General features: G+C 36.5%; 1 protein-coding gene across 3 annotated transcripts in view; it reads left to right on the forward strand.

The window, feature by feature from the left end:
* The first annotated feature begins 2,983 nt into the window (after nt 1-2,983).
* The window catches only part of LOC140776672 (putative NAD kinase 3), a 32,307-nt gene continuing 21,348 nt past the window's right edge, over nt 2,984-13,942 (forward strand). The window contains exons 1-8 of one of the 3 annotated variants that reach the window (XM_073120464.1): nt 3,155-3,295; nt 3,869-3,972; nt 5,183-5,354; nt 10,205-10,324; nt 10,945-11,123; nt 11,278-11,391; nt 11,573-11,667; nt 13,621-13,727. In XM_073120464.1, the coding sequence (XP_072976565.1) occupies nt 3,952-3,972; nt 5,183-5,354; nt 10,205-10,324; nt 10,945-11,123; nt 11,278-11,391; nt 11,573-11,667; nt 13,621-13,727 (808 nt within the window). In that variant the 5' untranslated portion in view covers nt 3,155-3,295; nt 3,869-3,951. Of the gene's footprint in view, nt 3,296-3,868; nt 3,973-5,182; nt 5,355-10,204; nt 10,325-10,944; nt 11,124-11,277; nt 11,392-11,572; nt 11,668-13,620; nt 13,728-13,942 lie in introns of all 3 variants that reach the window. The other 2 variants (XM_073120463.1, XM_073120462.1) reach the window with 2 other exon arrangements.

The raw sequence follows: 13,942 nt of genomic DNA on the forward strand, positions 1-13,942 counted from the left end.
GAGTACAAAAAGTAAAACCAATCGTGAGAAATGTAAAGTATGATAAACATTGACACAACATTTTAACGTGAAAAGTCTCTTTAGCCTAGAGAAAAAAATCATGAACCTGCCTAAAATTAATCAATCTTTTTATCAAGTAATATAAATAAAACTTACTTACAATTCCTTCTAATACTCAAAATTCTGAGTATTTAAGTAATCTATTGAATACGATTTACGTGATTAATAATTTTTGTGAAGTAGAAGGCTTCTTTTCGTAAGCACCCGAGTAATAAATATCAATATAGATAGCTCAATTAAGCTTTTTTGAGATTTAATAATCAATTGCTGCTATGGACTAGAATTTGAACATATGCCGAAACACTTGATGAACAATATGCTATGTGAGGAAAACTAAGAAATATGAAAGAATATTGAAGCTTTATCTTCCTTGAGTTCTCCTTGGGTTGGATGCCTCTCCCTAACCTCTAGTTTAGCTCCGTCAATCTACTACAAATTGTAGTTGGTGTTTGATTAGCATTCGGACTCAATTAGTTTCTCACAATTGTAACAACTTTATAGATTAAAGAAAAGCATACGAATTTGTCAGTTAGTACAACCAAAAAGACACATTTATCAAGACATAATTTTATGATTTATCTCATCCCTAATCATACAATATAAGCGTACATGAGCTAAAGATAAGCTAAAGATCCTACCAAGTTAACTTTCACATTAGGAAACAAACAATCTCACTAAAATCTAATATATGCAAACAACATGATTATAGTTGTAGGACATGCCGATCAGCTGACAAATCTTTACTTATAGAAGCTACATCACAAGTGATGCCATCTAATAAATTATCTCTTCTAGTCTTCATATCAAGAATTTAACTTTACTCTCCCTGTTATTTGTGGTCAAGAATCTTATAGGAGAAAAAGATTGCAGAAGAATGACAATAGTAAAGAAATTAATAAGTGCTGAAAAGGCTTTAAAAGCATATTACCTAAAGGAAAGAAGGAGGATAAAAAGATTTGGGAACTCAAGAATCAGTTGCAAAGAAACATATTGTTCTTATCTTGTTGGAATGTTTGTGCAACATTTGATTAGTTATTTGGATTTATGAAACATTGGAATGTTTTGGATGTTAATACCTCTATGTTGGTGTGTGATATAATATATTTTAGATTTGGTTATGTTTATCTAGATATTGTGAAATAATATTTTGGACATTAGCACCTCTATGTTGAGGTGTGTGACACAATGTCTTATGGATTTGGTTAAGGATATTCACAATTGATACATTGCACATTTTGCAATGATTTTCTATTAGTGAAATATTGATACAATTTGCAATGATCATGTTCATACGTAGTATTGATAAAGCAATTATTACAAGTACAAAATAAGCAAACTCAAAATAATAATTATATAGCAATAAATGAAATAAATTGTGAATACCTGCCCTAAACCCTAAACCCTAAGTGGTGGAGGAGGAGACTTTCGCAAGAGAGTATTAAAAAGAAATTGAGAGAAGGTAGACTTTGTTGTTGTTCTTGGGGCTGTATATTAACACCACAGGCAGCTGAAAGGCTGTGTGAGTGATGGCATTTGCCACCTCCGCCCACCATGGCGGTATGTTTACCTCCTGATGAAGGTGAGGCAATGACTCGCTTGCTCCCACAATCTCTCTCTCTCTCTCTCTCTCTCTCTCTCTCTCTCTCTCTCTCTCTCTCTCTCTCTCTCTCTCTCTCTCTCTCTCTCTCTCTCTCTCTCTCTCTCTCTCTCTCTCTCTCTCTCTCTCTCTCTCTCTCTCTCTCTCTCTCTCTCTGGGTTTTGGGTTTTACAAAGACATGACTCAAAAAGGCATCCAATTTGGCCTTGTACTCCCACTCGACCTACCTTGTGCCCCTTACGTGCACTTCTAGCATGCGCACTATACGTGATGGACCAAGGGCTCAATCTGGCTCGGTCTTGCTTGATCCGGCTTGACTTGAATGAGGTCTGAGGCTTGATAATAGGCTCATTTTAAGTTCTAACTCAACTCAGGCTTGGTCTGGCTCGGTTTGAGCTCAGCTCGAGTTGAGCTTAGCTAAGCTTAAATAGAATTATAAGGCTCGAAATGTATTTCGAGCTGAGCTTGAGCCTGAACCGACTCATTTACACCCCTAGTTATAATTAGCTTCCTCCAAATTTGATAAGTATTTTTTTAAAAAATACTTTGTTTCTTTGATTGCAAGCACTTAAATAACTCCATCGGATCATTCTCTCTCTCTCTTCTTATTAGTATTGTTATTACTAAATTTGTTGACTTTGAGACTATCAACCCAACAAAACAATTCACAAGTTATCATTCTGCAAACTAAGATAAATTTAGAGGAAATAAAATGTAAGTGCATCTAGTCTTGTAAAAAACCTTAAGCCACTTACTTTGAAATTGATATAACCCAAGAATCTTATTTTAGGATTATTCTCAATAAATAAAGTCTTAAAAAAAAACTTTGATTCCACAATGATATTTAGCATTTAGCGTAGGATAGGTCTAGTAATTATTGAAGCTATTGTCCATAAAAGTCATTGTAGAAAAACGGTTTAGGTTGGGGTTTGACTAGGTCGTCGATGGAGAAGGGTTTAAGTTTAGTTTAGGAATGTAAAGGAAGAAGAAAAGGTGAAGGATTTTTTGGTTAGATAGTATAATAATTTTCTATTCTAGGAGTATTATTGCTATAAATTAACAAAAAGCCATCGTGATCCTATTTAGTTCAGGGTGTGTTGTTCGTTGATTTTTTTTCGTTTTTTTTTTCTCAGGAGATCACGCTGATAGTAGCATACGTAAACCATGTAAATTAAAACAATTAAAAAGCTATTCTCAAATAAGGAAGGAAAGAAATGGAATCACACGGTGAGACCAAGTAGTATGTTACCAGCGGCGTTGTCGTTGACCAGAGGCGGCCCACGGGGGGGCGGCATTAGATCGTCTAACTGGCTAACTGCATCCAAGGCCACGCGGTAATCCATGTGGGCCCGTCTCCTATTCCTCCGTCCCCGCCCCAAACTCTCCCACCTCTCTGGCTCTCCACGCATCTCATCTCTATATAACTCCCGAGACGGAATTAAAAAATCGGTAGCATTAAATGACCAAATCAAAGTAGTTGTTCCTTCCCTTCCCACCCATCTACTCTCCTCTATCTACTCGCATGCCAGTCCCCGTCCAATTCCGAGCCGAAATCTGAGGAGTTGCCGAGGAGATCTCTTGGGATCCGCTCGAGCACTCTCCCTCCTAGCCATGTCGTCAGATAAGGCGGAGAAGAAGGTGCGATCGCTTAGGTTTCCCCGTTATTCATTCTTGTTTTGCATTTGGATTAGGACCCACCCAATTGACGTTTTCTCTTCAAAAAATCTGTAAGATGGTTTTAGTGGCTTAATTTTGCCGTTTTTGGCTAGACTGCAATTGGTTGTTGGCTGTTTTTGTGATTTCTGGAGGCTTTGGATCTCTGGGATTGTTCTTGACTCAGATGAAGTTCTAGTTGGTGTCTGCTGTGGGAAATTGGTGTTTTTATTGATGGCAGATCAATTGCATGGCTTGATCATGGTGAATTGACTACTAAAACTAGTTGGCCTTTGAGAATTTCTCATTTTGGATTAGTTAACAATAGTTCTATTTAGGGAATATAAACAAGTCCTAGTGAATTTAGCCTTGCATTTATAGCATACACTGTGAGAGCATGAATTAGTGTGGTGATAAGACATGGCTGCATGTCACCATGAGTTTAGCCTCTCCAGAAATTGTGGTACGGTTGTGTATATTTTGCAATCCCTAAATCTCATTGTTTGAAGTTTCATGTGTTCTGTCCATGTGTTGTCCTTTTTCATCTAATTTACGCAGAATAAGAATGTGTCACATATGGAAGGACTACACTCATATAATTGGAGAAGCTAGTCAAGCATGCGACAAAGCCATTTCCTCACATGGATTTGAAGCAGGCCTTGGTAGGTTCCGCTAGCGACAAACCATTCTAGTATAAGATTTCCTACATTGTGAGATGGTGGCCCTGAGCCTTCTTCTTGGCCTTGCTTATATAGGTGTCAAGGTCATCAATTTCCAGCATAGAATTACATGTTTCAAATGATACAGAATAGAAACAGGAACAACTAATAGAAGTTGAATTTGAGCTTGAAATTCAACTGTGCATGCTTTAAATTTCTGGAAAGGACATAAATTTACTGTCATCCATAAGTCAGATGTTTATCTTGTCAACTTGAATGCTTACTTGCTTTTCCTGTTATCCTCTTATTGTATTCATCACAAAGCATTCATGAAGAAGTAATCTGAAAGAACTTAAAGATATTATAGATTTGATAATGGCATGCTGATCATGCGTGTGACAAATCCATCCTCTCACAAGAACTTGAAACAGGCTTTGCTCGGCTCCCCTGCAGCAGACCGTGCTAGTATAGGATTTTCCACATTTACCCGAAAGGGTTGAGACATTGTCCTCTACCTCTTCATCTAGATTTTTTTTGGAATTTCTCAACCTCTAATATGGAATTAATGTTATCTGATGGCAATACAGGAAAGGAAAACAACCAATAGAATTTGACTTTGCATGTCAAGTGATGGTAAAAGTAGAAGTTCCTCGGATCCTTACATGATACAGATTTTCAAAAGGATATTACTGCCGCTCCAGAAGTTCTTATTTTCAATGTGGCATCCTCTATCCATTATATCCGTCAACTAAACTCTAGTTGTTTTCATACATTTAGATGAAAACTGAACCAAAAAGCAAATGTGTCTACCGTACATGTGAGTTTCTCTTTGTTCTAGAGCTGCCCAATCATGAAAGTGAAAAATTTTAGCTGTAGCTTTCCATAATTACAATAAAAATATTACAAATACAAGACAAAAGAAGAGAGAGTGGAGAAGGGGAAGGAGGTTCTAAAAAGGTGCTAAAATCTGTTTCCTCTTTAATTCAAACTCATCCATCTCTCTTCTTCTCAGATCTTAGAGAAACTATCAAAAGTTTATATGACTTTCTTCTAAGTAACCAATTTGTTTTAAATTAAACCTGCGCTCAATTATTGAATAATTTTGCAACTGTGGGAATAGTAGTCACTGTTCTACGATTCTGAAGAGTTTACTTTTACTTTATTCTTCATTCATACTATGGAAGTTTTTTAATGAGGAATCTTCTTATGGCAGATTTCTGTTGATAAATTGAAGCTTGATGTGTCTCGTTCACATGCAGCTGAAAACAGATTTCATGTTCCCGCTAGTTGCTTAGAATCGGAAATGGCATTCCATGGACTTCTTCCTCAGACACCCATCAAAACAACAGATGATCACCTTCTCGAATTTTCTGAGGCTATGAGAAGTAAGAAGATATATATTTTATATTCAGTATGAGTCACTCATCTTCTGAAGTGTTGTTGCTAATAAGTTTCTCTGAAAGCTCAATGGATATGAAACAATTCACATATGATAAGTACATGTGCAGATATACTTGCTATAAGATATTTTATGCCTTGGCTGTCATTCTTTCCCTGACAATTAAAATAGTACTGTAATTGTAATAACTTTAAATTGAAATACTTTCTCCACAAATTAGAGAGTTTATGCTATACTTTTGCTATGAGATTTTTACTATTGAAAATATTGTACTCCACTTAGATTCTACTTTCTTTTTATGCTTTTAAAGTTATTAACTTTTCAATTACTCAAAATACTTAAGTTGTTAGAGAATAGTAGTTTCTATATAATACATTCTAACACTTCTCCTCACTTTTGGGCTTGAGACATTTTGATGAGTTTTAGAAATGGACTTGACCTAAATGAGTGGAGGTTTTATATTTTAAGTGGCAAATAGGTCTGGTGGAATTAGAATTCAGGACGTCTGCGTTGATGCTATATTAACTCACCAGCTATTCTAAAGCTTAAGCTTTTTGATAATAGTAGTTTTTATATTTTTATATTCTAACAAAAGTTTTATAAGTTCTGTAGTTTCATTTTATGAAAATCTTGTACTTGTAGATTATAGATCCTGAGTGGAATTGGCCAAAGCAGATCAAGATTGGCCATAGCCAATCGTGATTTAAGGCCTAAAAGTAGTCCATTGATTGATTTCAGCTTGGTATCGGCCAAATTAGCTGAAACAGACCAAAATTGGGAGAGAGAAAGGGAGAAAGAGAGGGAGGAGAGTAAGAAAAAAAGGGAGAAAGTGAGAGGAGAGTGAGAGGGTGATACGATTGGGGCTTCATCGATGTCTCGAGCATGGATACACTTTAGGGGTGTCTTTTATTCTTGTTTTAGTATTTAATTCATAGAAAAATAAGTTTTCTGTATGTCGCATTCGAAAGTGGGTGGGGTGTGTTCAAACGCGCTTGCGAATGCCTGCATCCGATTTGCAAATACAGAGAGTGCAAAATGTGCGTTCAAACACGCTTACGAACGCCTGCATCACGTTTGCACAAACAGAGAATGCAAAATATGCGTTCGAATGCGATCGGGCATGTTCAAACGTGATCGACAAAATTCTACTGTTTTAGGGTTAATAATTACTATTTTTGAATTGTTTGGTTAGCCTCTAAAGCTGTGGATGGCAACCATGGAATCATTATTGAATGAATTGAGTTTTTCCTTAGTCTTCTTCATCTTCTCTCTCATTCTCTCACTCCCCGATATCGCTGCTTTTAACCTCCCTCGATCGGCCACTCACCCTAGTCCCTTAGGGCAGCCCACTTCTCCCCCTTTTTCCAATCTATCTATCATCTTGCCCTAACCTCTTCCATTACCCATAACTCTTTCACCACCACTTATCCACCAGTGCCACCTCATTACCGCCAGTCTACCACCACCCGCTATTATCTAAGATCTCATGCCTCCATCCACGGATCCTTAGATGGACTCCTTGATGTTCGTCTACTTCTCGAACGATATCTCGAGATCCCACTGTCCGATTTCCCTGAAATTAGATTTGTTGGAAAGCTTTTTTCCGAGGCTACAACATATCAAAATTTCATGTCGATCCGACGGTTGCATATTTCGAGATCTATTTTTAAAGTTTCGTGTCAGATCCTGTTCAGATCTGAAACAGATTGAGCCTTAGCCTAAGGGGAGATCGTATCAGAGGGAGAGAAAGAGAGCTCGTCGGAGAGAGAGAACAAAAGAAGAAAATAGTGTATCTAAGGTTGTCGTAGGCCGATGGAGCTGGATCTGTGTTGAAAGATTTTGTTGGATGTTGATGGAGACCGATACTACATAGGACAATCATCGGCTTTGGGGAGGGGGGGAGAGAGTGGGAAAGGAAGGGATAGAGAGAGAGAGAGAGAGAGAAGAGGAAATCGAAAAGGGAAAGGGAGAGAGTTAGTGGGAAAGAGAGATAGTGAGAGAGAGTTTGATAAGAGAGTTAATGAGATAGTTGGTAGGAAAAATGTAAGAGTTTTTTTTTTATTTCTGTGAGATAGGGAGAGAGAGTGTAAGTAGTAGAAAGAAAGGGTATAAAGATTGAGAAAAAAAATATTTTTTTATAGTTTTCAGACTTTATATATGAATAGTTTATATTTATATCTTATTATTATTTTATCTAAAAAATTTATAGTTTTTTGATATTTTAAAAATTATTTTTAAATACAGGCCGATACTACCAATACCGCTTATAAGTATCAGTTTTTGGGATGGCCGATCTTGATTTAGAAACTTGGAATCTTGCTTGTAGATAATTAGAACTCAGAAGTAATTTTCTTAATCGTGAAATTATAAGTAACCTGCTTCAAATCCAATTGCTGCATATCAGTCGGAAAGGCACCCTTTCAATGGGTTGCTGTGTCGGTTATGTAACGCTCTCGCCTGGCACGGGCACGTGCACACCTACGCGACACGCGTGGCGTACACGACAGATCTGACGGGGCCCGTCACAGCATAGATACACTCCAATGCACATATAATATTGGCCGCTGCTGGCTAGCCAGCGGCCGGCCTCTTGCCGACGGCTCCGTTCTAGTGAACCCGAGAGTGAGAGAGAGAGAGAGAAAGAGAGAGAGAGAGAGAGAGAGAGGAAGAAATAAAGAAAGAAAGGGGAAGAGAGGAGAGAGGAAAAGAAGCTCACCTTGGCCATCGTGGCGACGGCAACAGTTCGGCGGTGGTAATAGTGAGAGAGAGAGGCCGTAATAGAGAGAGAAGGGAGAGAAATAAAAGAGACAAGGAGGTGATGGGGGGTTGGTGGTGGCTGCGACGGCGTTGGGAGCCCGTCGCGGCTAGTTGGCCGTAGCCGGTTGGTTGCGGCGGCGCTAGGGGGTGTGTGGCACCCCCATGCCGCACCCATTTGCAGGGGCACGAGGTCAGCCACACTGTGGTCGGCCACGTCGTGCCCATAACAGATTTATTTATTTATTTATATTTTTATAAGGATAGTTTGTTACAAGTCGGCATGATCGGCATGGATCGATACATATCGTGCCATTAAATTATCGTCATTGATATATGGGGTAATAATTTGATACTCTTTCATTGCCACTCATCGACATTTGCCACTAGAATTAAGTGTCTTACTTTAAAGAAACCTAATTAGAGCGTCTCTTTCATATCTTTTGATACCTCTTTACATTTTGGTACTTGATCTATATAAATTATACTTCGAAATTTAGAAATCCAAGGGAAATTTCGGTTTTCCTCAAGTTATTTTCCCAAGCAAAGAGGATCCAGTAAAACTTGGAGAAAATGATGAGATTAGAATCTAATTGCGTATGCTACAATGAAATTTTAGGGGAGATATAAAACCTAGACAATAGTTGAAAGAGATAGAAAGTCAAATCCTGAGTCAAAGTCAAAGACCAAGTCAAAAATCAAAGTTCAAATCCGAATAAATCTGAATAAAGTAGGAGGATCTAATTTTATAAAATTTAGAAAAACAGTTTCAAATCATATTTAGCAAACTGAAACCAAGTATGAAAAGAAACTTGAATCCTAGTCCAATTAAGAAATATGAATGCTTCTATAACAAGGAAAAAGAATATTATAAAACTATGAAAATAAATTGAACTCAAGTCGGAAAGTGAAAACCATGTAAGAGTAGAAATTGTAAAGTCGAAAATGAATAGAAAAAGTAAAACACGACAAATACAATGATCACAATTATTTTAACATGGAAAACCTTTCTTATTTAGAGAGGAAAAAACCACGGTCCAAATCAACCTCTCGGATCAATCTATTTCAAGCTCAAACATAAATACAAAATTTACTTACAATCACTCTCAGTATCCTCCGAGAGGCCTCTCTGATTGAAGTCCTCCTGCTCAAACTTGCCACGTCAATGAACAACTTAGTGAAATATGTTACTTCCTCATTGATTATCTTCAACTTGACATGGATCAAACTTTCAAACTCCTTGCGTCAGTGTAGATATCATTGAAGACGATTCAGTTTAGCTCTTCTAGTGCTTAATGATCAATCTTTGATATAGCCTAGCATACGAACAAATGTAGATAGCTCTCCTCACAATTGGTAAGAAATATGCTATAAAAGGAAAACACCAAGTTTGAATGCTATTTAGAAGTTTGCTTAAGCTGTCAGCCTATCGGGTGGGCACCTAGCCTCGAGTTACATATTGGAGATGCATGTAATTTTTTTGTTCGGGTACGACCACAATATTTGGAGTGCGCACCTAGCCTGCATAACTGAAAAATAACTCCTTTGACTTGATTCCTCATTGCTCTTCAATCTTCTTTGCCATACACTCTTTTGACTTGATTCCTCATTTGCTCTTTTGACTTGTTTCCTCATTTGCTCTTCCACATTTTAATGTAAGATCATGTCATGATCTTACATTAAACCTAGATTATTATAATTTATTTAAAATGTTTTGTATACACGAACTTGCCATTACATAAAATTTTACAACATACACTGATATATAATATTGAGTAACTTTAATTTACCCCTAAAACCTATTTTAAAGTCATAGAAAGGTTAATAGATTGTTTTTTGGCATGTTAAGACCATTTGACATAGCACATGCTAATAGTACGTAGCATGCGGAGCTAAGGTTGGGATGCCACGTGCCACTGGCACAACAATCCTTGAATTTCTTATCATGTAGCTATACTATTTTATTTATCAAATCTTGTGTAAGTACTTCCTATTGTATGTTACATTATTTTCCTTCTATTTAATTATCATTTTCTCAAAGTAATGGCTATAGTTTGCTAATCTATATATGTGCATTGTAAGCTGTTGCAAAGGCGCTAAGGCGAGTTGCTGAAGGAAAGGCTGCTGCTCAAGCTGAAGCAGCAGAATGGAAACGTAAGTACGAGTTAGAGAGGGAACACAACCTGCAACACAAACATGAAGGTTAGCCTTTGCCAAAAAATTTCTATTGGTATTTCTTTGGTAGTTGCATATTCACTCTCAAATATTTATTTGCTATTTTTCTTTTTGTTCACTACTCACTAGACAAAAGGAGCAGGTGAACATTTGCAAGAATTTCTCTTTCTATTGTTTAACCCGATAGACATGATTGTAATAGGTGGCTACCGGGAATGGAAGAATTTGATAGACTGGTGTGATTTATATGAAAGATGATTTCTGGCTTTCATGAAAATATATCAATTCAGAAAATTTTATTGAGTTTACTTCACCGGGAATGGAAGAATTTGGCAGACTGGTGTGATTTATATGAAAGATGATTTCTGGATTTCATGAAAATATATCAATTCAGAAAATTTTATTGAGTTTACTTCCAGTCAAAGTCAAACAGTGCATAGGATTGCTTACATTGTGAATGTACTAGAGAAGTCATAACTTGATAAGATCTATTAAAATTCCTTGGAACAGCTTTTTTAATACCTTAAGCAAAATCAGATTATGAACCTCATCTTTGAAAGGTGAGATATTGAAATTCATTGCATGAACCCTTCTTTATATTTATGAACAGCTGACTGACTTGTAAAAGTTTTCCTTGCATTCTGTAGCAAAACTGTCTGAAGCTTGTTCCAAAGATTTGAAGGTGGAGATGGAGAACTTGTTACTAGCACGAAACCCATCTTTGGAGCATAGTGAATGTTGTGGAAATCATGGAATTTGTTCACAAGAGATTCTTCGGAATGGAGGTATAGTCTCCAAATCAGCTCGTAAAATGGTGGGAAGAAAGGTAAACCATGATAGACTTATTATTCCCTCTTGGCGTTCTTTTTATTAAAAAGAATAACATACATTCATATTATTAAGCACTCAGGAAAGGTTATTTGACTTTCCCTGAGTGGCTGCCTGATTACCATAAGGTATGACTTTTGGCATTTTACCAGGCATCATTTAGGCTTTCATGGGGATGCAATGGAGACAAAAGTGGTCAGCACAAGCATGAAGTTGTATCCTTTGAGAAGGGAAACATCACAACTGCAGAGCGCAGTAGTAAGCAGGTAACTTTTCTCCAAAATCTGACCTCTCATTCTATTCAAACTTTGACATTCATTATGTTTCCATCAAAACCTCTGGATCTACTTTCTTAGCCATGTGAAGTTTGAAATTGTGCAACATGCCTTTTTCTGCCATTGTGTTTCTCTACTTTCATGCTTATATTAGGCAACTTGCATTTTTCAGATTTTGCTGAAATGGGAATCCCAACCACAAACTGTGCTTATTTTGACTAAACCAAATTCTACCTCTGTCCGTGCTCTCTGCGCTGAAATGGTCAGGTGTGCTAGACAAAAGGAAATTTATCATCTAGGGTTTTTTTCAGGAACTATTTGATTGCAGGAGAAATTTCGAAGTGCAATTTTTTGTTTATTCGTCATAAAATTAACCATGTTATCTAGGATGGGAATGTGGGTAACTTTCTAGGTTATCACGACGAACATTAAGTTTGTCACAAATTTGTTCTGAGTGTTCTAGATAACAAACTTCGGAATGAGGCAGAATGTTCTATGCAACAACGTTATGATGATTTCATTCCTGAAATGTCAAACATGTGTAGCTGATGTTAGATCATAGATAACTACTTCCTATTTGCAAGGTCTAGTGTTCTGCAGAAGTAGTAAATTACTGCATGTATATTTCCTTGACTTAGTGGTTTTATTACATTAACAATAACCTTGAAAATTATTGTAGGTTTATTACCTACAACTTTGTTTCTGTTGTCCTGGAGTATACGCTTTTTTAGTTGCATAATTGATTCAAGGGCATATTGGGTAATATAGGGCCTGAAATCTTATTTTTTATTTTTATTTTTTTTATTGACCCATCTGAAGGCAATGATTCAATTAGTGATCACTGTGTATTGCAGCACAGTTCATGACTTAAATCACAAAACCTGACTTGAGGCAATGATGTCAAAGCATAACAGTTGCTCACATTCCAGATTAGAGAGTTGATAGTTGGTTTTTCCATGTCTTTATTGTGTCAAGTCTAGTTAGGATTAATGTTAAGTATATTTGTTTGAGACATACCATATGATTACATTAGAGTGTAAAGGAACAAAATCATTGTTTTTTAAACTGCTTAAGCTTTGAGAGTTGTCAGTGAGTTGACATAATACCTAACATTAGGTCTTGAGTTTGAATCGGCTAGGCCTGCCTCTCCGCTATGTAAAATATAGTCTTTGCCCATTTGGAGCAATTGATGAGCTAATAGTATAATGATGTAGGAACTGAATTCATTCTTGTCTGTATGTAGCTGGCAAACTAACAGTATAATTAGGTTTATAGAAATACCTGCAGAAACTAAAAATTAGGCTGAACAACAAATCGACATGTTGAGAATTATATCTCAGAGTTAGATTATTGTCATATATAAGTTAGCTTCCAATTTATGGGAAATGAGATGCCCGAATGATCGAATTTCTTACTTTTATATTGAATTTTGAGAAAAGGTCAATCACTTTCAGTTTTTATGGGCTTCTCCCATCTTAAGGATGATGGCAAACCGATCATGGTAAAACTAGTGAGTGAACAAATGAATAATGTAGCAAGGGAAAAGTTGAATGTGATTGAGGCCAAGACATGATAAGGATTCTCAATTGAATATCTGGTTGTGCATCGCTCTTTATTGGTTAGTGGAACGGTGGTTCTAAAAGCTGTTACTGAACTCAGTTGCTACTGATGTTGCTTCTGTTGCAAGAGGAGACAAAACCATGATTCTTAGGGTCAAATATTAGAAAAGCCTAAAACACTTACAAGATCATGTGATAAAGGAGATTAAACAACTTTAATGTATGTGGGAAAAAGTACAAAGACATTAAAAGAAGTCTGCCGCAGAATTCCAGGACAGCATTTTTAATTAAATATGGATTAGAAGTAGCATTTCTGTTTCTTCATTGTTGCTTTAATCAGAAACTTTACAAAAGCTATTGAGTGGTATCATCAACTTGGTCTCAGACTCAAGGATCTCTACTGCAGCTTCTGGAAATAAGGTAGGATTATTCTATTCTTAACCTATTTAATCTTAGTAATTTAGTAGTTTCTCCTGATAGCTGCGATGCTTTGGAGTATGGCTGACTGTGATGTATATGAGCAAGTATAATGTAGAAACATTGGACCATTCTTATAGTTTACTTATGTAATAATGCACATTGGCTTGATAAAAGAAAATCTTTTCATAATCACCTTGTATCAATCTGTTTAGCTATATTTGCATCCTTCCTTTTTCTGCAGATGGCTAAAAGAGCATAAGAAAATACATGTCTTTGTAGAGCCCCGAGTGAGAAATGAACTTCTGTCTGAGGCTTCTTACTTTGACTTTGTCCAGACATGGGAAGACGGTAAGTGACAAAGCATAAGTAATTAATATTTATTGGAAGTTCTGTCATCTGAAATACCAGTATGTTAGTAATTCTATGGAACCTCAGTATTAATGATAATGTTCTCAAAGGAACTGATTAATCATTGATTTTGTTAAAGCTGTTAATCAATTGTTTAAACTGTAAACCATTTTAATGATTGCTATTAATATTGTTAGAATATAAAAGATAAAAAA

Source organism: Typha angustifolia, chromosome 14, assembly GCF_048772165.1.
Source record: "Typha angustifolia cultivar Huaian chromosome 14, ASM4877216v1, whole genome shotgun sequence".
In the NCBI taxonomy this organism is placed as follows: domain Eukaryota; kingdom Viridiplantae; phylum Streptophyta; class Magnoliopsida; order Poales; family Typhaceae; genus Typha; species Typha angustifolia.